Raw genomic sequence first — 25,818 nt, forward strand, 5'->3', positions numbered from 1 at the left:
CTTGCTCCCCTTGGCTAGCAAAGGAGCAAGGGAGGCCCCTGTGCACCTCTCGTGCTGGAGAGAGGAATCCTATCTGCGGGACATGCCGAATGCTCTGCTGCCTTCAGCTCCACACAAGCCCGCCCCCTCTGCCTCAGAAGGTCTGAGGCTTTCTAATTCTGTGTGAGTTGATGAAGATGCAGTCATCTGAAGGGAAGTGAGGCGAATGCTGTTTCTGGGGACTTTCTTGTTCACCAAATTCAGAGATGCCCCTGGTTCAGTTGCCCTGCCTCAGTTTACGTCATGCTGTTGGGGTGTCAGCACTGCCTGGAGCTGTTGACAGTTTCCACCAGCTCAGAGCTTCCGTCCCACCAGGGGGTCAATTACATTGTTTTTACTCCCTGCAGATCCTCAGGAGGGACACGTGGCAGCAGGAACCTTCAGAGTCTCCTTTCTGCTATAAACCCTGGGACGCTTCAGAGAGCTGGGAGCCTTCAGGTGCTGCTGGAGACTCACCATCAGAGCTGCTGGGAGGAGAGGGCAAGGGCAGAGTCAGGAATGAGCCCTGGTTTGGGGCTTGCAGTGAGGTCCAAGAAGTGAAGAAATGGTAGGGAAAAGGCAGAAGCTAAGACCTTGACCCTGGACTTCATTGCCATGATCCATCAGAGCAGATGCCACCCCTTCATGACAAGGACTGCAGGTTTGTGTGGATGTGCTGAGGGGGAGTGAAGGCTGGGCCTTATTAGTCAATCTGCTGCGTCTTTGAACAGAAGAAATGAGAGTGTAGAGACCCGAGTCTCAGCCTTGCCTTTCCTGCACGTCTTCCCACCCCAGCTCCCCACTTCTCCCAGACAGCCCCGAGCCCCTGGCACAGTGAGACCCGGGGACAGCCCCTGGACACTCTCCCACCTGAGCTGGCTGGGGGGAGCATTTGGGCAAGCTGCATGGGGCCAGACTGCCTGTGCCTTTACTTCATCATTCACGGGGCTATTTCGGTTGTCTCTGGGTTTGTTTTACTTTTTAGTTGTTGCTGGGTTTTGCTTGTTTTCTCACTCCCTCGGCATTAGAATCATGTAGGTTTTGTTCTGCAAGTCTCAGCTTCCTCAGTCCCGGGCGGAGGAGAGGGCTGGAGTGTCAGTTATTCTGAGTAGCTTTGGGCAAACTCTCAGGACATTTCCTGTGATTACCACCACTGGAAGAAATGCATTCCAGCCTCAGAGGTGGGTGTGGGACACTTAGAGGGAACGGCTTGTGCAGAGAGGTGTGTTTCTCAGGCGTGAGCTTTCTCCAGTCATGTGCTGAGGCATGTCCCTGGCATTGGCCATGGCCCTGACCCTGATCCTCTCCCACCTCACCCCGTGGCACCCTGGGGATGACCTGCTCAGTGTCCTACTTTCTCAGGGAGCCCCACAGGCACAGCTGGCCACGCTGAGGTCCTGCTGCTGGGCTGGGATTTGCAGGGAGGCAGCCCCCAAGACCTCAGGAGCCACTGCTGATGAAGGACAAATGTGAAGCAAATAGTTCTGCCCAGCAGCTTTCAATCACAGAATCACAGAGCAGCTGGGCTTGGAAGCCACTTCAGGACATCATCCAGTCCACCTCCCCCCTTCCTAAAAGCAGGGGCAGCTAGAGCAAGTGGCTCAGGACCATGTCCCGTCTAGTTTTTAATATTCGCAAGGGTGGACCCTTCGTAACCTTTTTGGGCAACTGTTCCAGTGTTTGACCACCCTATCTTTCAATGGAATTTCCTGTATTTCAGTGTGTCCTTTCTTCAGGGCACCACTGAAAAATGTCTGGATTGGTCTCCTTAAACCTTCCCATTATTCTCCTCTGCACAACCTCTCCCATGTGGCTTGGTTGACTCCCAGTTACCCCTTCCCTATCTTTTTTTTTTTTTTTTGATCACTTCCTTTTAACTTTTTATGCTGCATTTTGACCTACAGTGTGGTTTTTAGCATCTCTCTGGCAGTCCCACAGCACAGTCCATTGGTCATCTGAGCCAGTAACGCCTGATGTGCCCTTTCTCAATTGGAAGAAATTGGCCTGTTGGGTGGATGGGAAGGAGTGGGGCGGGAATCCCTTCCTCCTCATGTGAGTGCTTCAAAGAGCTGTGGCCACTCACCCTGCGATGTGCCCATCCCTTGCTTTGGAGGAAGGGTGGTGTCTGGCGTGACGTTTCACACAGTGGGCTTTTTTGGAGAGAGGGGTTCCTTTTCTCTGGCACACTTTCTCTTTCCTGAGAGCAGAAGGATGTCGATCCTCAACAACTATAACATGTTTTCCAGGGCACACCCAGCGGCATATGAACGTTGTTTGTTTCTCTGTGAGCAAATGCACTTCATGGATTTATTCTGTAGTGAGAAAGAAGAACTTCCATTGTGCAGCTCACCTCCAGAGTCTGCAGTGGCTCTGTGGGATGAGTGTTCTTTACCCATCAGGAAGAACATTTATTTTATGCTTTCACTAGGCATGACATACATAAAGCTAGTGTGAACAGAAAAATGTCCTACACAAAAAAATGTGGAAGGTAAACGCTGAAATGTGTTTCTTTCTCGTAGCCCCTCTTTGTGACAACTGAGAAAATAAAAGACAAACAACATTGCATGGCCGAAGGGGAAAGGGACAATGGGACAGCATCCATGGATTTTGTGCTGCTGGGAATACGTGATGTCCCCACGCTCCAGTACCTGCTCTTTCTCCTCTTGCTTATGATCTACTCAGTCACCATGATTGGGAACATCCTCATTGTTGTGCTGGTGGTGGCAGACCGGCATCTGCACACCCCCATGTACTTCTTCCTGGGCAATCTGTCCTCCTTGGAGACCTGCTACAGCTCCACCATCCTGCCACGGTTGCTGGCCAGCTTCTTGTCTGGGGAGAGCAGCATCTCTGCTCACGGCTGCATGGCTCAGTTCTACTTCTTTGCTTCCCTTGCAACTACTGAGTGTTACCTTCTGGCGGCCATGTCCTACGATCGGTACTTGGCCATATGCCAGCCTCTGCTCTATGCCAGCCTCATGACCTGGAAGGTCTCTTTACACCTGGCAGCTGCATCTTGGCTAGGGGGTTCACTGCTGCTGGTGGTAGTCACAGTGTTCTTATCCCAGTTGCAGTTCTGTGGCCCCAAGGCGATTGACCACTTCTTCTGTGATTTTACCCCATTGCTGGAGCTTGCCTGCAGTAACACCAAAGCAGTCACAATTGTTTCTTTCATATTTGGTATCTTGGATGTAGTTTTTCCCTTCCTTTTTACACTGGCCTCCTACATGTGCATCATAGCTGCCATCCTGAGGATCCCGTCCAGCACGGGCAGACAGAAGGCCTTCTCTACCTGCTCCTCTCACCTCACTCTTGTTATCATTTTCTATGGCACCCTCTTTGTTGTCTACATGCTGCCTAGAAGAGCCCCACTGAGGCAGCTCAACAAAGTGTTCTCCTTTTTCTACACCATCCTGACGCCCCTGGTCAATCCCCTCATCTACAGCCTGCGGAACAGGGAGGTCAAGGAGGCCATCAGGAAAGTGCTCAGGAGAGCCCTGGCCTGCACCCAGAGCTCATGCTCCCTTGGTGACGCAGGCAAAAGATGCTTCTAGCTCCTTTGGAAGCTCTGGATACCAGCTGGCTCTTCCAAAGCACATGCCACTGAGTCCTCTTGTGAAGTGGCAAAGGGAAGAAAGCAAAAGGTCCTTGGAGAGAAATATCATTGTTTAAAAAAAAAATGTTGAAAATGTCATGGGTTTGCTTTTTCCTTGAAAATAAACACCTTGGTGGTCTTATGTGGGGAACTATTGAAATATCAGGATTGAATAAGAAGCCTTTGCTTATCCTGCTGCAAGGGGAGGTGGAGAGGCTGGAGCGAGGGGAGCAGTTCCTCTGTCTGAGGGCTGAAACAAGGTCATAGCCTGGATCTCCCCCCACACACACACCTTTCCCTCCCCTGTTCCTGGCAGAAGTGAGCAAGTCCCTGCTCCAGCTTTTCCCTTCTGGCTCCAGCTCAAGCTTCTCTTCTGTCTTCACCCTACATCTTGGACAGAGACCGTGACAGCCGTTCCCTTGCCCCAGTCTCTTCATCCTTGGAGGATCAGGCTTCCCACCTCAGCCCTCCTTCCCCACTAGAAAGCTGTGACCCATTGTACTGGGCTGGGGTGGAGCTCATTCTCTTCATGGCAGCCTGTAAGGTGCTGTGCTTTGGACTGGGGACCAAAACCGTGTTGATAACACACCAGATGTGTAGCTATTGCTGAGCAGTGTCTGCACAGCATCGAGACCGTCTCTGTTTCTCACATTGCCCTTAGAGTGAGCAGGTTGAGAGTGCACAAGAAATTGGGAGGGGACACAGCAAGGACAGCTGATCCAAACTTACCAGATCTTCCACGTCATATAGCATCATGCTCAGCAACAAAAATGGAGGGGAGGGCTTTTTTCAGTGGATAGCCATTGCTTGGGGACTGGCTGGGCACCAGTGTACTTGTGGAAGCTGGGGAGTGATTGCTTTGGCATCACTTATTACTTTGGGGTTGGGGTTTTTTGGGTGGGTTTTTCCTTCTTCCTTCTTCCTCTTTCCTATGTGAAATTCTGGGTGCTATAATTTAAGAAGGATGTGAAGGTCCTTGGATGTTTCCAAAGTAAGACAACACAGCTGGTGACAGGGCTGGATGCCATGTCCTCTGAGGAGCAGCTAAGGTCTCTGGGATTGTCTAGTTTGGAGAAAAGAAGGCTGAGGGGTGACCTGATTGCTCTCTACAGCTTCCTGAGGAGGGGACATGGAGAGGGAGGTGCCGATCCCTGTGATCCGGTGCCAGGATGCCTGGAATGGTTTGAAGCTGCATCAGAGGAGGTTTAGACTAGACATTAGGAAGCATTTCTTTAGAGAGAGGGTGGTCAAACACTGGAACAGGCTTCCTAGAAAGGTGGTCAATGCCCCAAGCCTGTCAGTGTTGAAGAGGCATTTGGACAATACCCTTCCTAATAGGCTTTCATTTTTGGTCAGCCCTGAAGTGGTCAGGCAGTTGGACTAGATGATCATTGTAGGTGCTTCCAAACTGAACTATCCTATCCTATCCTATCCTATCCTATCCTATCCTATCCCATCCCATCCCATCCTATCCTATCCTATCCTATCCCATCCTATCCCATCCTATCCTATCCTATCCTATCCTATCCCATCCCATCCTATCCATTTATGATGCCACCCTTACTGGCCTCTCCTTCAACCCTCATGCACAAGGGCTGACCCAGCTTGTCCCCTTCCCCACTGAGGAGCTCCATACATCCAAGTAGCCTCTTTACTTTGAAGAAACTTCACTCTGGATCCTCCCAGCCCGTGTCCTGAAAGCCTCTATCCATCTGTGGTGGTTGGACTGTGGCTACCCACCAGGTGCCCACCAAGCTGCTCTACCACTCCCCCTCCTCAACAGGGCAGAGGGAGAAAACACACCAAAAAGCTTGTGGGTCAGGATGAGGACAGGGAGATCACTCACCAATTACCGTCATGGGCAAAACAGACTTAACTCAGGGAGATTAATTTAACTTATTGCCAATCAAATCAGAATGGGGTAATGAGAAATAAAATCAAATCTTTAGACACCTTCTCCAGAAACCTCCCTTATTCCTGGGCTCAAATTCACTCCCAATTTTCTCTGCCTTTTCCTCCGCAGCAGCACAGGGGTTAGGGAAATGGAGGTCACGGTCAGTTCATCACATGTTGCCTCTGTCACTCCTTCCTCCTCACACTCCTCTTCCCACAGGAGATAGTCCTTCATGAACTTCTCCAACATGGGTCCTTCCCACGGTGCGGGGTGCTCCATGGGCTGCAGGGCGGATATCTGCTCCACTGTGGTCCTCCATGGGTGGCAGCGGGACAACCTGCATCATCATGGTCTTCACCATGGGCTGCAAGGGAATCACTGCTCCGGCACCTCGAGCACCTCCTCCCCCTCCTTCTTCACTGACCTTGGTGTCTGCAGAGGTTTTTCTCTCATATAGTCTCACCCCTCTCTTCCAGCTGCTGTTGTGCAGCAGTTGTTTCCCCATCTTAACTATGTTACTGCAGAGGTGCTATCACCATCACTGTGGTGGGTCCATCTTAGAGCTGGCTGGAACTGGCTCTGCCTCACATGATGGGGCAGCTTCTGGCATCTTCTCACAGAAGCCACCCCTGCACACCACCCTCCCCACTACCCATACCTTGCCACATTAACCCAATACAAATCCCTCAACATCCTTTATATGATGTACCCTCGACCAATCTAGGATGTCTTAGATCTCAGTGTATGACTGCTGCTTGACGTGTTCAGTGTGGTTTGAACGTTGGAAAATAGATATTGTTGGCCTGGCTTGCACTTCTGACCCTTTAATTTCTTTTTAAATCCTGGAGCTTCTGTGTGTGATCTAGCCTTTGAGGGAGGAAACACAGAAACATAGGCAGGAAGGACTGAAGTGGAGGATTCTGAGAGGAGACCAAAAAGCAAGGAGCAGGACGTCAGGACAGCGGGACAGAAGGTTTTGACCTGCTGGGTGCCCCGCTTGGAAGAATCCCCTGGGATATGGCCCTGAAGAGAAAAAGGGTGCAGGGAGCTGTCTGATGGTTAACAATCTCCTCTTCAATCTCCAGAACGGTCCACCCGGACATGCAGGAATTCAAGAAAGGGTGGCAGGAGGCTGGCATGGATGAGAACAGAGCTCCTGCCAGAAACCAAGCATGAAGAGGAAGCAGAGAGAAGGTGGAAGGTGGCTGCCTTCCAGCCTCAATGGTTCTGTGATTCTGTGCTGGAGAGAGCCATTTGCACATGTGTCTGTTTGTCTGTGCATGGGGGAGCTGGGGGGGACGAGGAGATCCTGGAGCCAACGCCCAGATAGCTGGAGGACCTAAGACTAGCTTCTGGAGACATCCTTATTGTTTGAGTGTCTATATACGTATATATTTTCCCATAACATAGCCTACCATACAAACACCCAACCCTCATTTACCCTTTCTCCACTGTGGAGGGTTGACCCTGGCTGGACGCCAGGTGCCCACCAAAGCCACTCTGTCACTCCCCCTCCTCACCTGGACAGGGGAGAGAAAATATAACAAAAGGCTCATGGGTTGAGATACGAACAGGGAGAGATCATTAAACAATTATCTTCACAGTCAAAGCAGGCTCAACTTGGGAAAATTAATTTAATTTATTACCAATAAAATCAGAGACAAGTAAATGCTGGGTTTGTAATCTTGTGTGCTGTTTTGGAGATTGTGTTCATGATAATTCCTTCCTGGGTCTATAGAGCCCTGAAACTCCTCATGCTCTTATCTTGGGAAAGATTTGACCATCACGGTCAGCTATCTGCAATAGGCATTAATTACCAGATGACCAAATGGAGATTCAGTCAAGGGAACCCTGAGAAACACGCCCAGGATTACTCAGCATCAGAGCCACCTTGCCATTGCCTTTGCCTACCTGTCATCACTGCCTCCACTTGCCTGCTCTAACCAGCCCCAGAGTTGCTTTGTCAGGGATGGCCCTCAGGGGGGACCCATTAATGCTCCAAGAAACTGTGGAGTTTGCATTGGACTGTGACTTCTGGAGAGGTTTCATCAGCTTCCTCTCAGGGTCTGAGCTTCATGGACTCATCCCCAAACCCACCAGAGGGGTCATTAACATGCCGCCTTGGGCTGGGCCTCTGCTGCTGGTCTCCTGGGATGGAGGGAGCTCATGGCAAGTGGGCTGTGCTGCAGAGAGACATCTCTGGCCAGGAGCAGCTCCTCTGCAGAGCACAGCATGGCTGAGGGCACTGCCAGGGTATCTCAGGGAGATGAGCAAGGCAGATGAAGAGCTTAGAGGTGGTCAGGACTGGGAGGCTGACTGAGAGCTGAAAAGAAGAGAAAGCTTTGCAGCCCTTGACACGGTAAGTCTCTGGGTTCAGGGCAATGCAGCTGTAGTTCCTGGAGGCATCTCCTCAAGCTGGCACAGCTCACAGCTCCTGGGATCTGTAAGGAGGGGGCTTTTTTAGGCAATTTTGAATAGCTGTGTAGCCACAGCTTTCAGCTGGAGGTGCCCAGGGTTGTACTTCAGAGGATGGTCTCTGCACACCAGGGGAATCTTCTGCCTTCCAGTGTCAACTCTCAGCCTGCCCGGGGAGCTCCCCAGGGCACTGCAGGGAGAAGCTGTGGGTGGAAGGAGCGACCCCCTGGAAGGGCAGGGCAGGGTCCTTCTGCTCTTGAGAGGGTGCTGTGTGGTCAGGGCTGTTCACAGCTCCAGATCACCCCTGGGACATTTCCCAGGGCATTTTTCAAGGAGCATGGAGATCCCCTTGGGCAGTGCCCTGGTGCCAGGAGGGGTCTGCAGGGCAGAGCTGAGCACACAGAGGGTGGGATGGGCTCTGGGCACAGGGACAGGGAGGAGAGGTGTGGGCAGAGCACCAGCTCCTGGCAGGGACAGCTCCAGGCAGCAGAGACATGGGCAGGGAGTGGGAGGAAACTGCAGCCAAGCCCTGGGCTAGGCTGCCTTCAAGCTGCTCTCTTGTGGTCCCTCACTCTAGATGTCTGCTGGGCGTTGTCTGCTGAGCCATGAGCTGACTCTGCCTTTAGGACATCCCATCTTCAGGACATCGGACTGTCTGCTTTGCCTGTGCTGCCGGGCTTGGGAGCTGCCCCAGAAGAGCACGGCTGTGCTGTAGGATCCCAGGGAGTGCTGAGCTTTCCCTTGGAGGTCAGTTCTCTCCTCTCAAAGGCCTTTGCTTCCCTCTGAGAGGGGCTGTGTCCTTCTCTCTCAATCACAACTCCACCTTTATGCTGTGAAAAAAGAACCGTTTGCAGATCTGCTCTTTGAACCAGGACTCCCCATCTCTCATCACAGTCTAGTTTTGGGGTTTTTTTAAAATGTAATTTGTGTGTGAGGTCATCTTCAAGGCATCACAAGGAAAAGTGCAGGGCAGCTGGGTAACAGTCTAAAGGACACTGCATCTCTCCTGACTCTGCACTAAGCTACAAAGAGCTGAGCCTTTTTGCCTGTCCTGTCACATTCCCCTTGCTGTCCTGTTCCCATTTTCCATCCTAAAATGAGTATTTCTACCCCTCAAAAGAACACTCCCCAGATGTGATTGTGGAAAATAAAAACCACAGACAAAATTCTTCTAAGGAAATGCTAAGCCTGTCTTCGGCAGCCTGCACTCTTCTGAGTCATGAGTGCAGAGATTTAATTTCTCCATTAAAGGTGGATTACATCTAACTTCGGTTGTGAATATTGGAGGTGTCACAAACCAGCTCCACGTACCCACTGCAGCTGAGCACAGCTGACTCCTCAGCTCCTCACAACACACTCAGCCAGCACAAACCAGAGAAGGGAAATGCATTTCAATTGGGGGGTGTTTATATGAGAAATGGAGTGGCTTTGCTCAGAGGAAGATGTCCTAATTGTTCCCTGTCCTTTCATTTTGTTCAAACAGACCCCTTGCCAAGAGCCAGCAAATGTCCAACAGCAGCTCCATCACTGAGTTCCTCCTCCTGGCATTCGCAGACACATGGGAGCTGCAGCTCTTGCACTTCTGGCTCTTCCTGGGCATCTACCTGGCTGCTCTCCTGGCCAATGGCCTCATCATCACTGCCATAGCCTGCGACCACCACCTCCACACCCCCATGTACTTCTTCCTCCTCAACCTCTCCCTCCTCGACCTGGGCACCATCTCCACCACAGTGCCCAAAGCCATGGCCAATTCCCTATTGGACATCAGGACCATCTCCTACACAGGATGTGCTGCTCAGGTCTTTCTGATTGTCTTCCTGCTTGGAGCTGAGTACGCCCTTCTCACTGTCATGGCCTATGACCGCTACGTTGCCATCTGCCAACCCCTGCACTACGGGACCCTCCTGGGCAGCAGAGCTTGTGTCCACATGGCAGCAGCTGCCTGGGGCAGTGGGTTTCTCGATGCTGTGCTGCACACGGCCAATACATTTTCTATACCACTCTGCCAGGGTAATGCTGTAGACCAATTCTTCTGTGAAATCCCCCAGATCCTCAAGCTCTCCTGCTCAGACACCTACCTCAGGGAAGCTGGGATTCTTATTTTAAGCTGTTTTTTAGGTTTTGGCTGTTTTGTTTTCATTGTGGTGTCCTATGTGCAGATCTTCAGGATTGTGCTGAGGATCCCCTCTGAGCAGGGAAGGCACAAAGCCTTTTCCACGTGTTTCCCTCACCTGGCTGTCGTCTCCCTGTTTGTCACCACTGGCCTATTTGCTCACCTGAAACCCCCCTCCATCTCCTCCCCATCCCTGGACCTGGTGGTGGCAGTTCTGTACTCAGTGGTGCCTCCAGCAGTGAACCCCCTCATCTACAGCATGAGGAACCAGGAGCTCAAGGATACCCTCAGGAAACTAATTCAATGGACCTTACACCACCAACTGTAATTTGTCTCCCCTTCTCTGCAGAGTGCCCAGGGTATATTTTAAGCCAGTACTCTGGGGGTTTTTTTTCTCTGATAATCATCATTAGAGGTAATTGCCTGGGTTCATAGCACTTCTCTTGAGGCTCTGTCCTATTGTGTCTGATCCTTGAAGAGCCATGTGTCACCTTTTGCCTTCCTAATAGCCTCTCTGCAATAAAAGGGGATCTCCTGAGGGAGGTGCCTGCAGCCTGGGCTCTCCTTGATAGAGTTGTGGCTAAGAACAAGTGTGTTAGCTTTGCATGGCAAGGTTTTGGTAGCGGGGGGCTACAGGGGTGGCTTCTGTGAGAAGCTGCTAGAAGCTCCCCCTGTGTCTGATAGAGCCAATGCCAGCTGGCTCTAAGACAGGCCTGCCACTGGCCAAGGCCAAGCCAATCAGCGCCTCTGGGATAACATATTTAAGAAGAAGAAAAACACTTAGAGAGAGAGCTTTTGCAGCTGGAGAGAGGAGTGAGAAGATGTAAGGAACTCTGCAGACACCAAGGTCAGTGCAGATGGAGGGGGAGGAGGTGCTCCAGGCGCCAGAGCAGAGATCCCCCTGCAGCCCATGATGAAGACCATGGTGAAGCAGGCTGTCCCCCTGCAGCCCATGGAGGAAGGATGAGGGCGTGTAGAGATTCCACCTGCAGCCCATGGAGGACCCCACGCCGGAGCAGGTGGAGGCACCCGAAGGAGGCTGTGGCCCATGGGAAGCCCATGCTGGAGCAAGTTCCTGGCAGGACCGGTGGACCCGTGAAGAGGGGAGCCCACGCCAGGGCAGGTTTGCTGGCAGGACTTGTGACCTCGTGGGGGACCCCACGCTGGAGCAGTTTGCTCCTGAAGGTCTGCACCCTGTGAGAGGGACTCCATGCTGGAGCAGGGGAAGGATGAGAGGAGTCCTCCCCCTGAGGATGAAGAAGCGGCAGAAAGATCGTGTGATGAACTGACCGTAACCCGCATTCCCTGTCCCCCTGTGCCATTGAGGGGGGCAGAGATTGAAGCCGGGAGTGAAGTTGAGCCCAGGAAGATGGGAGGGGTGGGGGGAAGTGTTTTAAGAGTTGATTTTATTTTCTCATTCCTCTACTCTGTTTTGCCTAGTAATAAATTAGATGAATTCCCTCTCTAAGTTCGGTCTGTTTTGCTCGTGACAACAATTAGTGAGTGATCTCTCCCTGTCCTTATCTCGAACCACAAGCATTTTGTTATACCTTTTCTCCCCTGTTTGGTGAATGAGGGGAGTGAGAGAGTGGCCCTGGTGGGCACCTGGCCTCCAGCCAGGGTCAACCCACCACAACAAGCCAGAGGAACTGGACTTCCGAAGTCTCTTCCACCTTGTTTTCTCCTTCTCTTTGGGGAAATAATCTCATGGTATCACTGTTAGACACCAAGCACTTAGTTGAAGGCTCTCGTCTTGGTGTCCAGGGGCATTGGAAATGGTGCACGAGCTCCCAGTCCCCTTCCTCAGGCTGTCACAGGTATGACGGGGCTGATGGCACAGGTCCGACCCTGTGGAAAGGAATCTGGTGTGGTCAGGAGAGGATGGGGACACTGCAGGTACTGTGGGGTGGGAAGTGAATGGAGACTCAGAAGGTGAAAGACCCTGAGATGAAGTGCCCCCAGGGCAGAGCACTCACTCCAGGTACCCGCAAAGAAAGACTCTGCAGTGCTGTGGGAGTCCGTGAAGATGCAGCAGGCACAGGGCAGGAGAGTGAAGAGATGCAGGAGGTGCCTGAGGAGCCACAGGGCCAGGACTCTGCTGGTGTCCTGGGGAGCAGGGCTGGCGGGGAGGCAGAGTGGGGCAAAGGCGGTCAGGGCTGGGGATCCCCTGCAGCGTCAATGCAGGAGAGGCCGAGAGGGAGTGGCCTGCGCTGGCACTTGGGGCCAGCTGAAGGCCTGGGGCCGATGGGGAGGCTGAGCCCCCCCTCTGCCTCCCAGCAGCTGCTGTGCCCTTCCGAGGGGCTGGGGCTGGGGGTGAGTGCCCAGAGCTCTGCAGCAGCCCAGACTGCCAGCCCAGACTGGGCTGCTCTGCTGGGCTGCGCTGGGGAGAGGGCAGGGAAGGTGGGGGAGAGCCGGGGAGGGGATGGGCTGGACTGGAAAGTGCCCAGGACAGGAACAGCCTGATGTTATCGGAGCTCTGTGACCCTCCAGGGGGAGGACCCGCTCCAGTGGGCCTGTGGAGCAGAGCCTGATCTCCTCGAGAAGGAAGCAAGTCATCACAGGTGCAGGAGAGAGGAGCTGCTCTGTGCCATGTTCCCTGGACACGCTGGGGAAGCTGCCCCAGGGCAAGTGGGAGAAACCGCCCCACGCATCGTCCATTTCCCTCGCTGGCCATACACCCAGCCCTGGGGAGGGACCTTGGTTGTGGGGCCAGCTCCGTCCTCCTGCTGGGCTCAGTGCCTGTCCTGGGGCACGGCCAGCCCGGTGCCGTCTCTCTTCTGTCCCACACCCTGCAGATCCCACCGCACGGCTGACTGCTGACACCTGCATGGGACACGACCGAGGTTGTGCAGGGGCAGGTATTGGTGGGGGGCTGCCAAATGGAGGGCTGCTGCGGGTGGAGGCATGGAGGGCTGCCACGGGGACTGTGCTGCTGGAGACGTTTCCCCACCCCAGGAACGCACCCTGCTCTATCTAGTGCCTGCACTGCAGGGCCGGGGGGCCATGTTGGGCAGCAGGGCTTGGCCAGCCCAGCTGAGGAGGTCTCCTCTTCTTGCCCCACGCTCTTCAGCCCACTGTCAGCCTATAGGCATTGCCACAGTGCCTCTGCGCTGGCTGCTGGGTGTCTCCATGTGCCCTGCTCTGAGCCCATGCAGGGACCTGCCGTGGGTGTCTCTGCTGGTCAGCATGGCCTGCCTGCACAGTCCCAGGAGATCCTGGACAGGCTGCCCTTGGTGATGGGCTGTGATGGTCCTCAGCCCACAGCAGGTTCTGAGCACCAGCCCAGGAATGCTTCCCTGGGGATGAGTGCCTCACGCTGTGCTGGCTGCATGTGTGAGCCTCGGGGGATGTCCTCACACTATGGTTCTTCTGGGTACAAAAGGGGAACCGTCGTCTCCCAAAGTGATTTCAGCTGGGTGGGAGCTGTCAGTGTTGCAGAAAGGCTGGCACACAGAAAGACTATTTGAAAAAGGACAATCATTTCATTGGGCTCTAGTCCCAACCCCTCCTCAGACAGCTCCTGATAGATCAGGTGCTCAGGGCCTTGTCTCAACAAATTTGGAATATCTCCACTGGCTGAGATCCCACCATCTCCCCCGGGCCCTGGCTCCAGTGTTTGGCTCTGAGGGCTTTCTCAAAACAGGGCAGCTCTCTCAGCCTCTCCTTGGACATAACGTGCTCCAGGCCCCGACCACCCTTCTGGCCACTGCTGGAAAATCTCCACTCGGTCAGGGTCGGTCTGGCTGCTGCTGTGGACCAGAGGCTGGATCATGAGCTGTCCTGGTTTCAGCTGAGACAGAGTTAATTGTCTTCCCAGTAGCCAGTCTGGGGCTGTGTTTGGGATTTGTGCTGGAAACAGTGTTGATAACATAGAGATGTTTTTGTTACACAGAGATGTTTTTGTTGTTGCTGAGCAGGGCTTACACAGAGTCAAGGTCTTTTCTGGACCTTCCACTGAAAGCTGCCCCCAGAGCTCCACCAGGGCCGGTGTTTCCTGTCAGCTGAAGGAGCCGTCTGTCCTGTGAGACAGTCCCGCACGGGCTCTGGAGATGGGAGGGAACTGGAGGCTCTCACAGCTCTGGCGGCCCAGCTCTGGCTGGGCTGTTTGTCCCTCCCCGGGTGCCTTCCTGGTGCGCCTGGGGATCCCTGCCCTGGAACACGCCAGGAGCACAGGCACCACTGCTACAGGAGACATGCCGCCACAGCTGCTCCGCCCACCAGCTGCCGGGGGAAGTCCCGCCCCCTCCCAGCAGCCACAGGGGCCACTTGCCCCGCAAGTCCCTCTCCTCTCCTGGGCATGTGCTCTGCTGGGATTGGCTGGTAGCACCGGCCACCCCTGCCGGCTTACATCAGACCCGAAAGGCCCTTCCCATACACACACTGCGGCCGCCATTTTGCTCTGGCCACCCTTCCAGGACAGTGGGTGCCGCCATTACGTGGCCGTGAGCCGCCATCTTGGTGAACAGCATACTGCTCTGTGATTGGCTAGCGGCCATTTCTTGACATCGTCACCCTCGTGTGCTCTCAAGCAGCCCCTATGATTGGCTGGCAGGACCAGCTGCCCCGTCCTGCTGTCCTCAGGGGCACATCACAAAGGAAGCGCCCTGTCATTACATAGAGGGAGGAGGCCGCTTCTGCCTGCCTCCTTTCATCCTGCCTGGTGACTGGCTGGCAGCCATTGTTGACAGCATCATAGCCAGGTGTTCTCAGGCAGCCTTGCAATTGGCTGCCTTTCTTCTTTGGACCAGGAAGTGCTCAAATAGGAAAAGAGATACCATATATATGATATATAGAAAGAGATTTATAACAGGGGGTGTATAATTATATTAAGAAATTTATTTATTTATTTATAAATAGATACAATAATATATCATTAATTATAATAATAATATAATATATTTTATAACATATTAATTATATTAATTATTATATAATGATATATGCGGTTTTTACATATACATTTCTAAAGCTACAGAAAGAGCTTGTTAGGTCACAGCTGCTGGAGTAGTTGATAGGCCAAGAGTAGCCTCATGGCTTGTGTAGATGCTTGTGAGGTCCCTGGAGACTAAATACCTCAACAACGAGTACATGGCATATAGGAGGATATGTGCTTGTGAGGTCACTCTCAGCTGAGGAGCTGATAGGCCCGGAGCAGGCCCATGGACTGTGTAGGTTGTTGTGAGGTCACTGCTTCCCGAATAGCTGACAGGGCAGGAGCAGGCAGATGGTCTGTGTGGGCGGTTGTGAGGTCACTGGTTCCCAGGTAGCTGGAAGGCCAGGCGAAGGCCAAAAGCTTGTGTAGGGGTTGGTGAGATCATTAGTGCCTGAGCACTTGATAGGCCAGGAGAAGGCCCGTGGGCTGTGCAGGTTCTCATGAGGTCTCTCTTGCCTGAGGAGCTGATAGGCCAGGAGCAGGCTTATGGATAGTGTAGGTGCTTGTGAGGCTCCTGGTGCCTGAGGAGGTGATAGGCCAGGAGCTGGCAGATGTCTGGTGAATGTCCTTGTGATGTCAGTGGTGCCTGAGTACCTGATAAGCCAGGAAGAGGCACATGGCAGTGGTAGATGCTATGACATCACCTGTGGCTGAGTAGTGGATAGGCCAGGAGTATGCCCATGACTTGTGCATGAGCTCGTCATTTCCCTGGTGCTGGAGTAGCTTTTAGGCCAAGAGCAGGGATATGGCTTATGTGGGTGCTTCTGATGTCATCAAAATAATCATTTAGACCCCACCCAAATAGGGCTTTTTGGAAGAACCAACGTCAGCAGAAGCCTGTACACAGCGCGCACACACACACACACACACACACATGTGTGACAGTGTGACCCATGAGCACACAGCAGCAGGAGTAGGAGGGTGTGAGGTCACAGTCACTGTAACTCCCAAGCAGAGAGCGCTGGCAGTGGGAGGGCTGTGAGGTCACCATCAGTCTAAGTGCTGCTCAGAGAGCGGTGGCACTAGGAGGGTGTGAGGTGACGTCAGCAACGGCAGCCCGTGGCCGTGGGGCTCGGTGCCGAGCAGGTGTGTGCATCAGAGGGGCATGCCGGGGGCCGGGAGCTGCCCAGCCCCGTGCCTGCGAGGCCGAAGGAGCAGCCCCTGCAGCCCTGGCTGGAGCAGTCGGGGTGGGGGTGGCTCCGGGGCCCCGCAGGGATGTGCCTGGGCACGGTGCCAGGAGGAAACCACAGACTGCCTGCTGGGGCGCTGCGGGGGGAGCGCGGCGAGCGCTGCCAGGCCACGTGGGCTGTGGTTTGTGCACCTGCAGGCTCCGGCTCCCGATCTGCCTGCGGGGAATAACGGCCCCTGGGTGACACGCAGAGAGTCAGGGACACGTCTGAGCCTCGGGGCTGCGTGTCTGCTGCCAGGGCAGGGACATGTCCCAGCTCGGGCTCCTGCGAGGGACCCGCCGTGGGGCTCTGCGGGGAGGGATGGGCAAGCCAGCACTCCTGGCATGGAGCTCTTCCCCTGGCCGAGGACTTTTCCTGGCTGCTGTTCCCAGCACAGCGGGGGCTGTAGCAGGGGCAGGGGCTGTTTCTTTTCCAAGCTGACACAGACCCCGGAGCAGTCCCAGCTGCGTGGTTCCCATGGCTTGGCGGTGCCTGGACACTCACGCCTTGGCTTCTTGGGTGAACCCAGCAGAGGAGATGCTCATTGCTCCCCGTGCCCACAGCAGGGGCCAAGGGGTGACAAACCCATTTCCCCTCCACACCCAGCTTGTCCCGTGACAATCCCCCACTGCAGTGATGATGACACCCGCAGCGAAACATCTATGTCCCTCATATATGGTCATGAACGGTGCTGGAGAAGTTCATTGGAGGGCTTGGCTGTGTCGGAGGGGAGATCACTCCCGATAACGTCTAAGAAGGTGCTGCTGCTTTGATTGGCTCCTCCTGCAGCTGGGTCGGCATCGACAGAGATATATTACCCTCCCATCATCGTTGTCCCTGTGAGTCCCCAGGAGGCGTGAGAGGGAGTGGGGTTCCGCAGGGCTGTGCCAGCAGGGCAGAAGGCTGAGGATGGGGATGGAGGGACTCCTGTCCCCTCAGGTGCTGTGGCTGCTCCTCTGGCTGCAGCTGTGCAGGGGTAAGTGCTAACATCCTTGTCCCGGAGTTGGGGCCAGCGGGCTCCAGTGGGGTCATCGGGACACCTCTGGGAATGGGGTTGCTTTGAAGGTGCCGCTGAGGTGAGGGGCAGATGTTGCTCCAGTTGATGGAACTTCTGCCTTTGCCTGTGCCTCTCTGGGTGGGAGAGGGAGCTGTGGGCCTGGGGGCATGGGGCTGTACAGGGGTTTCTGGGCTGGTGAGGAGACGGTGCCCTGTGCAGGGCCGGGCACGGTGTGCAGACGGGCATGGGCAGGGGGTCATTGAGGTGGGAGGAGGTGCTTCAGGCTGTGGGGTGGTGAATGGCCCAGCAGGGCCAGAGCTGGGCACCTCCAGCCCTTTGCAGCCCGTGTGGAGAGAAAAGGAAGGGTGAGGGCTCCCATGCTGGTGCCTGTGACTCAGCCTGGTCAGGAAGGACCTCCAGACCTGTGGTCTGTGGCTCAGTGCTCTCCTGACTGTTCCCATGTTGGTGTTTGAAGGTGCTGCGGAGGTGAGGCTGGAAAATGGTGGTGGACGCTGTGCTGGAAGAGTGGAGGTGAAACAACGAGGCCGGTGGGGGACCGTGTGTCATTATGACTGGGACATGTCTGATGCTGCAGTGGTTTGTAAGCAACTGGGCTGTGGGTCTGCTGTTAAAGCTCATGGTGATCCAGACTTTGGAAAAGGATCTGGCCCCGTTTGGATGTCTGGTGTTCAGTGTCTTGGAACCGAGTCTGCCCTGTCTGACTGCAAAAACACAGGAAGGAATAGACAATACTGTTTTCACTTTCGGGATGCTGGAGTGACATGTTCAGGTAAGGGGCCAGCCCGTTCCCACCTTTGTGGCCAGGGTCAGGAAAGGGACCTGGCTGTGCCCTCAGGGAAACATGGGGGTACTGGAGAAGTACCCAGTGTGGCCAGTCACCCTGCTGAGCTGGGACTGTCATTGCTGGTTTCCCTGGTCCCTGAGGAAAGCCCAGGGGGAACCTGCCACTGCCTGACCCCTGGTGTGGCTCAGCCCACCCTCCGTGGGTGCCTGGGGCGGGAAATGAATGCCCACCCTGCCCCGCAGTCTCTGTTGGTTCCCAACTTTCTCCTCCTGTACACACAGGAGCTGTCTGGCAGCACCGAGGACCTGGTTCCCCCATGCCAGAGGCACTGGGAGCAGCTCACGTGGCCACCCACAGCCCCACGGAAGGGCCCAGGGTCATCGGGGACTTCTGGGTTGTGTTCCCTCGCAGGCCTGAGTCCCCCAAAGCAGAGGGTCTGCTGAGAGGGGAGCAGCACTGGGCTTGGGCAGAAGAGCAGGGTGGCCCATGGCCACCTCATGCCTCTTCCAGGGTCACCCCATGAGAGCCAGCCCAGAGGGAAACACCCCTGTGCAGGCAGTGCTGACCTGCTGCCCAGCCTCTCCTGCCTACCCCAGCCCCTGGCTGCCCTGTGTCACAGGGCCTTGGCCAGCACTTGCTGGCTCTCCTTGGTGCCTGTCCTTGCACTGGGAGCTCGTGTCAGCCCAGGGCTGCTCCTCTGCCCGCTCTCCTGCCTTCTGACCAGCCCTTGGCCAGGGCTGTGCACGCCTGGCACTGCACTCTGGCCCTGGCTGAGGACCCTCCCCGGGCAGGTGCTGGAGCTGGGGGCTGGTGCAGACAGTGACTGTAGGTACACCCGCACTGCATCTGTGCCCTGTGACATGTCCCATCTCCCAGCAGTGCCCCAACAGCCCGAGAACCATCTGGGACTGGGGTGCATTTCTGGTGGCTCCAAGGGGTTCCTGCACCTGGCCCTGAGCTGGGTGGGGCAGAGCAGGCTGCAACAGCCAACAGCACCTGGGCCCATCTCCTTGGGGCCAAGAGCTCTGGGTGCTGCAGGGCCTGGGGCCAGTTCCTGGCAGCCCAGGGTCTTCAGAATAGCAGTAGTTGACTTAAGTGGTGCCTGTGGCTGTGGGTTTGGGAGAAAAGCCAGCCCCTGAGTGCTGTGCTGATTTCTGAAGAGTGGTTGGGGGGTGTGTGGTGTGTTTGTGCCATCAGCACCCACTGGCAGATGCTGGTGTGTTCGTGGGACTCTTTCCCTGTGGCTAACTTGGAGATGGGGTGAGGCATGGTCAGGCAACTGCCAGAGGGCTCTGGGACCTCACGGGGGTCTTTGGTTGCTCCAGGATTTGTCCAGCTGGTTGGAGGGGACAGCCCCTGCTCAGGACGAGTGGAGATCCGTGACGGGAACCAGTGGAAAGCTGTCTGTGACTCAGACTTTGGTCCCAAAGCCGCTGACGTGGTCTGTGGGGAGCTGCAGTGCGGCGTAGCCCTGTCCATGCCTGGGGCAGCTCATTTTGGAAAAAGTGGTGGTTCCATCTGGGACAGAGAGCTGCAGTGTTTGGGGAATGAATCCGTTCTTGCCTTCTGCCCAAGAGGGTCCCCCAGGGACCAGCCCTGCACCCAAGCCAACACTGCCGGTCTCACCTGCACAAGTAAGGACTCAGGGTGGGGTGTTGAATGCTGAGTGTGAGCTGGGGACAGGGAGCAGGATGGGGCCTGTGCTGTGCTGGGTGTGAAGGCAAGAGGGGTGATGTGGTTTTCTGCAGCCCTAAGAGACTGCAGAAGGAGCAGAAAGGAAGGCTGTCCCTCTGGACTGTCCCCCAGCTACCGACGCTGTAAGAGCACCAACGCAGCCTCTCTCATCTTCCTCTGTCCCCAGAGTACACAGGGTTCAAGCTGGTGAATGGCAGCACAGCTTGTGATGGAAGAGTGGAGGTCCAGGTGCTGGGGACCTGGGGCACCCTCTGTGCTTCCCATTGGGACCTCTTGGATGCCCACGTTCTCTGTCGCCACCTCAACTGTGGGTTTGCTGAGTCCATTCCTGGAGGAGGGCACTTTGGGAGAGGCACGGGCCCCACCTGGAGAGAGTCATTCCACTGTGATGGGACTGAAGGCCACCTGGGACAGTGCCCAGTGACTGCCCTGGGAGCCTCACCATGCTCCCACGAGAATGTCGCTGCTGTCATTTGCTCAGGTGAGTGGTGGGAAAACACTGTGTTGACTCCATTTTCCCCTTGGCTGTGACATGGCCACCCAAAGCAAGGGACCCCATGGCAGCAGCAGGGTGAATTTCTCCCTGGAGAAACCCCAGCTTCACCAGGAGTGATGTGGAGATCTTGATGTGCTCAGACTGAGCACTCTGATGTGGGAGAGCTGAGGACTGAGCCAGGCCTGGGGTCCCCTGCTCTCATGATGCGGGGGCTGTGGGGCTCAGCTCCATCCCTCCGGCTGCAGACAGCCCTGTCCCAGACCCACAGAGCCCAATCCCACACCCAGAGGGGCTGCCCGCCTGTCCCCAGCAGCAGCAGCAGCAGCAGCAGAGCAGGGGTGTGAGCTGCAGAGCAGGACTGGGCTTTGCCCTGGCTTCTGCTCAGCTCAAGACCCAAGCTGGGCCTGTTTGGTCAGAAAGGGCCCCCTCGCTCTGCTCCCTGCCAGGGACACTGGCTCCCAGTCCCTGTTCCCCAGGGGCGCAGAGAGGGACAGAGATGTGTGTGCTGCCCCGTGTCTCAGCAGTGCCAGTGCCAGCGCTGAGGTTGGGCAAGGCTTGTCCTGGTGCTGCCCATCCCCAGGCCATTGCACCACCTGCTGCTCCCTCCTGCGGGAGCTGCCCCATCTGCCTCAGCAGGGACGTGCTGGGTGGTTCTGCCCCAGCAAGAGCCAAGAGAGTGTCTTGCCCAGGAAGGCTCAGGGACTGGGAAACCAGCAGTGTGGAAACCTGCTCCTGAAGCTCACTGCGGAGGGCTGGGGGCAGGCAGGTGAGCTTCAGGGCACCATGAGGTTTCCAGAGCCTGGAGAGGCACCTCAGGTTCCTGGGCTCTCTGGTGCTGCTGAGGGCTGGGATGTGGCTGCTCTCCCCAGGCTCAGCCAGCTCCGCATCCCTGCGGCTGGTGGGTGGAGGGAGCCGGTGTGACGGGCGAGTGGAGATCTTCCAGCGCGGGACGTGGGGCAGAGTCCTGGATGACCAGTGGGACATGCAGGAGGCCAGCGTGGTGTGTCGGCAGCTGCGGTGTGGAGAGGCAGAGACAGCCTACAACCCCCCGAAGCCTGAGAGAGGGACGGGTCCCATGGGGCTGCGAGGGGTGCGGTGCGCAGGGCACGAAGCCAACCTGACCCTCTGCAACACCTCCCTGGCCGAGAGTGCACTGGCAGCAAGTATTGCAGAGGACGTGGGGGTCGTTTGCTGGGGTGAGTGGCACTGCAGGGGCCCCCCAGGCTCTGGGCTGGGTGGGCACCAGCCCCTGACAGCAACTGGGGTTTCTTCCCACTGCAGGGAGCCGGCAGGTCCGGCTGGTGAACGGGTCCGGGCGCTGTGCTGGGAGAGTGGAGATCTACTACCGGGGCAGCTGGGGGACCATCTGTGATGATGGCTGGGACCTGCCCGATGCCACTGTCGTTTGCCACCAGCTGGGCTGCGGAGGGCGGTGGAGGCGGTTGGCTCTGCTCGGTTTGGGGAAGGCTCCGGGCAGATCTGGCTGGAGAGCGTGAACTGCTCCGGGGCCGAAGCTGCTCTCTGGGACTGCCCGGCAGGGTCCTGGGGGAAGCATGACTGCGGGCACAAAGAGGACGCAGGAGTCGTCTGCTCAGGTCTGTGCTGGGAGCTGGGAGCTGTGGTGGGAGCCCAGTGCCTGGGGAGGCTGGGCCAAGGGGAGAGCTGGCAATGCTCGAGGCTGTCGCTGGCTGCCTCTGAGCCTCTGCCCAAGCCCATCCTGGGGACACCCATGCACAGGTCCCCTCAGTCCCATCAACGGTCTCTGAGGAACTCAGTTGTGCCCAAGGGTTAGCAGGGAGGGCAGGGGTGTCGTCCATCAGGGACTTTGTCCATTGGTGCAAGGGGGACTTGCTGGCCATGCCTTTGCCTGGCTGAGGACATGGGGGCTGCAGGGGTACCCCTGCTCCCACAGCTCCAGACCAGCCTGTTCCCCCTCGGTGCCTTTCATCCCAGATTTCATGGCCCTGAGGTTGGAGAACAGCACCACCTGCTCCGGGCGCCTGCAGGTTTTCTATAATGGGACATGGGGGAGCGTTTGCTCCAACTCAATGACTCCCAAAACGGGTCGCTGGCCTGCAAGGAGCTGGGCTGTGGGGATGCAAAATCCTTGGAACGATACCCGACCTCTGGCAGGCTGACTGGCCCCGCCTGGCTGGATCGCGTGGAATGTGGGGAGAGATACAGCTCCTTCTGGCAGTGTCCCTCCTCTCCCTGGGACCCACAGTCCTGCGATGACCTGCGAGATGAGACCCACATCACCTGCAACGGTAACTCTGAGCCACCTGGGCACCAGCATCCCCAGCTCCTGCTCCCTGCTGGGCATTGTCAAACGCAGAGACAGAGCCCACAGGGGCTTTTCCTTCCCATGCCAGACCCTCCTGCTGCTGCTGCTGCTGGTGGTGGCACAAAGGGGACTTCAGCTCTGAGCCCCACACATTCACCAGCAGTTGCCAGCCGGGCTCCCAGCAGTGCCTGGGGGAGGCAGAGGTGTCTCCAGGCAAGGTCTCACGACCCCCCTGCAGCAGCCCCTTCACCGCTGCATTTCCTTCTCCAGGGAGACAGCCAGAAACACCCCCGGCCCTGGGGGCCACGTGCCCAAACTCCACGAGCTGCACAGGTAGCTGCTCCTCTGCGTGCCTGTCTCAGCTGGCAGGGCTCTGCCTGCTGTGCCGTGCCCTGAGAGGTCTATGCCTTCTCCAGACAGGGAGAAGATTCGTGCCGTGGGAGGCGAGAAGGGGTGCTCGGGCAGAGTGGAGGTGTGGCACCGTGGCTCCTGGGGGACGGTGTGCGACGACTCGTGGGACATGCAGGATGCTGAGGTGGCATGCAGGCAGCTGGGCTGTGGCCCCGCAGTGTCTGCCCTGGGCGAGGCTGCCTTTGGGGAGGGGACGGGCCCCATCTGGCTGGAGAAGGTGGAGTGCCGGGGGACAGAGCCGTCTCTGCAGGACTGCTGGGCCCAGCCTGGGGACAGCGGTGCCTGCCGGCATAAGGAGGACGCTGCCGTGAACTGCTCGGGTGAGGGGCAGGGCTGGGGCCCCTCATGGGGGTATTGGCAAGGAGCTGGGACAGGCGTTTTCCCTGCTGGGTCCCAGCATGGCTGTAGAGCTCCTGAGAGCAAGGCTGTCTGTGCAGAGCCTGGGAGCCTGGTGCCAAGTGGGCAGCAGCTTCTGTGGGGCTGGATGTCCTCCAGCCTCTGCCTGCAGGGCCCTGCAGCCCCGGGGGCATCTCCTGGGCTGCCTGCACTGTCCTGCCCATGGCCCTGGGCTCCTTCCTGGCCACCCTGACCAGCCCCACAGGAGGGACACTTTGGGTGGGATGTGTCAGGGATGTCCGCACACGTGCACACACACACACGGCGTGCCAGAGAGGAGGCTCCCTGGTACCTGCACACCCAGCCTCTCAGCCCTGCTCTCCTTCTCCTCCTCTGCAGCTGCACGCAGGACAGCAGCACCAACCCCTCGAGCAGGTAAGCTGTCCTCCCCGTCAGCGCTGGGTCTTCCCAGGGCCAGGCTGTGACCCACAGCGGAGGGAAGGGGCTCCTTGCTGGGGTGTGAAACTCCCAAGAGGTGTCCCCGGGTTAGCGGTGGGGGAGGGGTTTGGGAGGGCTGTCATTACCCGGTAGGGTGGGAGTTCCCCATCACTCCCCCCCTGGGGTCCCTTACCCCCCGGTGTAGGGGGGGGGTCAGGACTGGGCTGTCCCAGCCCCCCCTTCCCAGGCCTGCTGCTGCTATTTCTGTGTTCCTGCCCATGCAGATCCCACCCAGGGCCATCCAACGGGCAGCGGGAGAGTCTCATTGCCCGTCATCATCTGCATCATCCTGGGAGCCCTTCTCTGCCTGCTCCTGGCCTCCTGGCCAGGCAAGTGTGGAGTGCTAGGGCTGGACGCCGGGGTGGGTCCTTCCCCCATGGTCCCTGGGGAAGATGCCTCTGGCTGTGGGGTGTCAGTGAGGGGTACAGGGCAGAGCTGGGGGGACAAGAGTGTGTGCTGCCTGCATCCCATGTGCCACACCAGCAGCAGGGGTAGAGAGAGTCCAGACTCGGGGGAGTTAGGGATGGGGCAAGGAGAGCAATGGCCGAGCTGGGCTGGGGGAGATGGGAGCAGAGGGGAGGCAGGTGTGAGGATGTGCCACTGGCAGTGCTCTGGGCAGCTCTGGAGGGGGCTGTGGGGCAGGGAGATGCTGGGAGAAGCATGGGACAGCAGGGTCATCCCTGTGGCATCAGGCCCCCAGGCTGTTCCTCCCTCCAACCCTTACCTACCCCCCAGCAGGGCAGGGGCCATGCTATTGGATCCATGGGGGCAGGGAGTGGGCAGCTCCAGGGGCAGAGGAAAGGCAGGAGCTGCTCCAAGGTCAGCACCAGGGACCTGGCCCAGGCCAGAGGGGCACGAGGGCTATCTCTGAGGGGATGGTGGTGAGGGTGTCGCTGCCCCTGACCATCTCCATGGGGACATTGCCTTTACTGAGGAAGTGTCAGCGGTGACAGGGACAGCACAGTGGGCTGTGCTGTGGGGCCAGCCCTGGGCTGTCCCAGGGGCAGAGGGCTGGTGGAGCAGAGCAGGATGCTGTCCCCTCTCTGCCCATCCCTGAGCCAGCCCTGCCTCTGTCCGCAGGCTCCGAGAGAGCTTGGGAGCCTTCCTGAGGCCCTGTATGAGGAGATCGGTTACAGCCCGGCATGGGAGAAGCAGGCAAGGTTCAGCGGCTCAGGTGGGTGTGGGTCCCTGATGGGGGGCACACTGCAGGGCTCTTTGCCCTGGCCCCCAGCCAAGGCTGCCCCCCTGCAGCCCCCTGGCCCATGGTCCCTGCAGCTGTGGGGCTGTGGGTGTGTGGGGACAGCAAACCAGGTGGTGGGCGGGGAGAGGAGCTTCCTCCCCACCAGCTCTGCCCATCCCAGCTGGGACAGCCCCTCTCTGCCTGTCCCTGCATCCCACCTGGCACCTGAGGGGTGAGGGGAAGGGGCTGTCCAGGGCAGCTCTGGGAGCCCCTGTGAGATGGGGTTTGTCCCAGGGGAGCAGGCTGAGTCCTGAGCCTCCTCCACACGCAGCCCTGGCTCGGTGGGTCCCCTGTCCCCAGCAGCACTGAGCCCAAGCTGGGTCAGCAGAGCGCACTCCCATAAAACACCTGCATCGCCTCTCTCCAGGCTCCTATTCAGAGGGAATCCCTCCTGACCAAGGTGCAGCCAGCCCCAGCCCCGGGGACAGTGAGGAGGAGGATGGTCTGGGGTCAGCCCCAGGTAACGGGGGGCAGGAAGGGGTGGATCTCTCCTCCCTGCAGACTTGGGATGGACAGTGGTGTCATTGTTGAGGTTGGGGAGGACACAGGCAGGGGTCTCCTGTGGTGCTGCCAAAACCAGTGTCTGAGCCCCATGTCCCCGCACATCTCCCATCCTCTGCTCTGCAGGACGTGTCTTCTCACTGTCACCAACTCTCCTCTCCTTTCAGACGTCCCCTGTCGGGCCCAGAGGTGACCCAGCAGATGGCTATGGATGATGCCAGGGAGGTTTCTGACCCTGGGGAGGATCCTGCCTCTGGCAGGGAGACTGGGAAATGCCCAGGGCCCCAGAGGAGGGAGCAGGGCCCAGGGATGCACCTGGAGGTGAGAGGGAAAGATAGCGCTGCGGTTCCTGGGGTGCCATCCTGCTGCTGGATGAATCATGCCATACTGAGACCCCAAAATCCTGGGATGGGGGAAC

General features: G+C 57.2%; 2 protein-coding genes across 2 annotated transcripts; both read left to right on the forward strand.

The window, feature by feature from the left end:
• Positions 1 to 2,582: 2,582 nt before the first annotated feature.
• LOC129200855 (olfactory receptor 1013-like) lies at positions 2,583 to 3,572 on the forward strand. Its single transcript, XM_054812105.1, has one exon. It carries the CDS (start codon positions 2,583 to 2,585, stop codon positions 3,570 to 3,572), a length of 990 nt encoding a protein of 329 aa, XP_054668080.1.
• A 14,227-nt stretch (positions 3,573 to 17,799) lies between these two features.
• Positions 17,800 to 25,721, forward strand: LOC129200854 (scavenger receptor cysteine-rich domain-containing protein SCART1-like; the record flags this gene model as incomplete). The annotated part of the gene is given in 14 exon segments (XM_054812104.1): positions 17,800 to 17,924; positions 19,265 to 19,573; positions 19,801 to 20,119; positions 21,010 to 21,326; positions 21,412 to 21,555; positions 21,558 to 21,725; positions 22,084 to 22,194; positions 22,197 to 22,397; positions 22,685 to 22,747; positions 22,831 to 23,145; positions 23,884 to 24,020; positions 24,740 to 24,833; positions 25,267 to 25,348; positions 25,568 to 25,721. Coding segments are annotated over 14 exon segments (2,526 nt in total), but the record flags the coding sequence as incomplete, so codon positions are not given.
• Positions 25,722 to 25,818: the final 97 nt, after the last annotated feature.

The sequence above is a fragment of the Grus americana genome, unplaced genomic scaffold, assembly GCF_028858705.1.
Source record: "Grus americana isolate bGruAme1 unplaced genomic scaffold, bGruAme1.mat scaffold_572, whole genome shotgun sequence".
NCBI classification, from domain to species: domain Eukaryota; kingdom Metazoa; phylum Chordata; class Aves; order Gruiformes; family Gruidae; genus Grus; species Grus americana.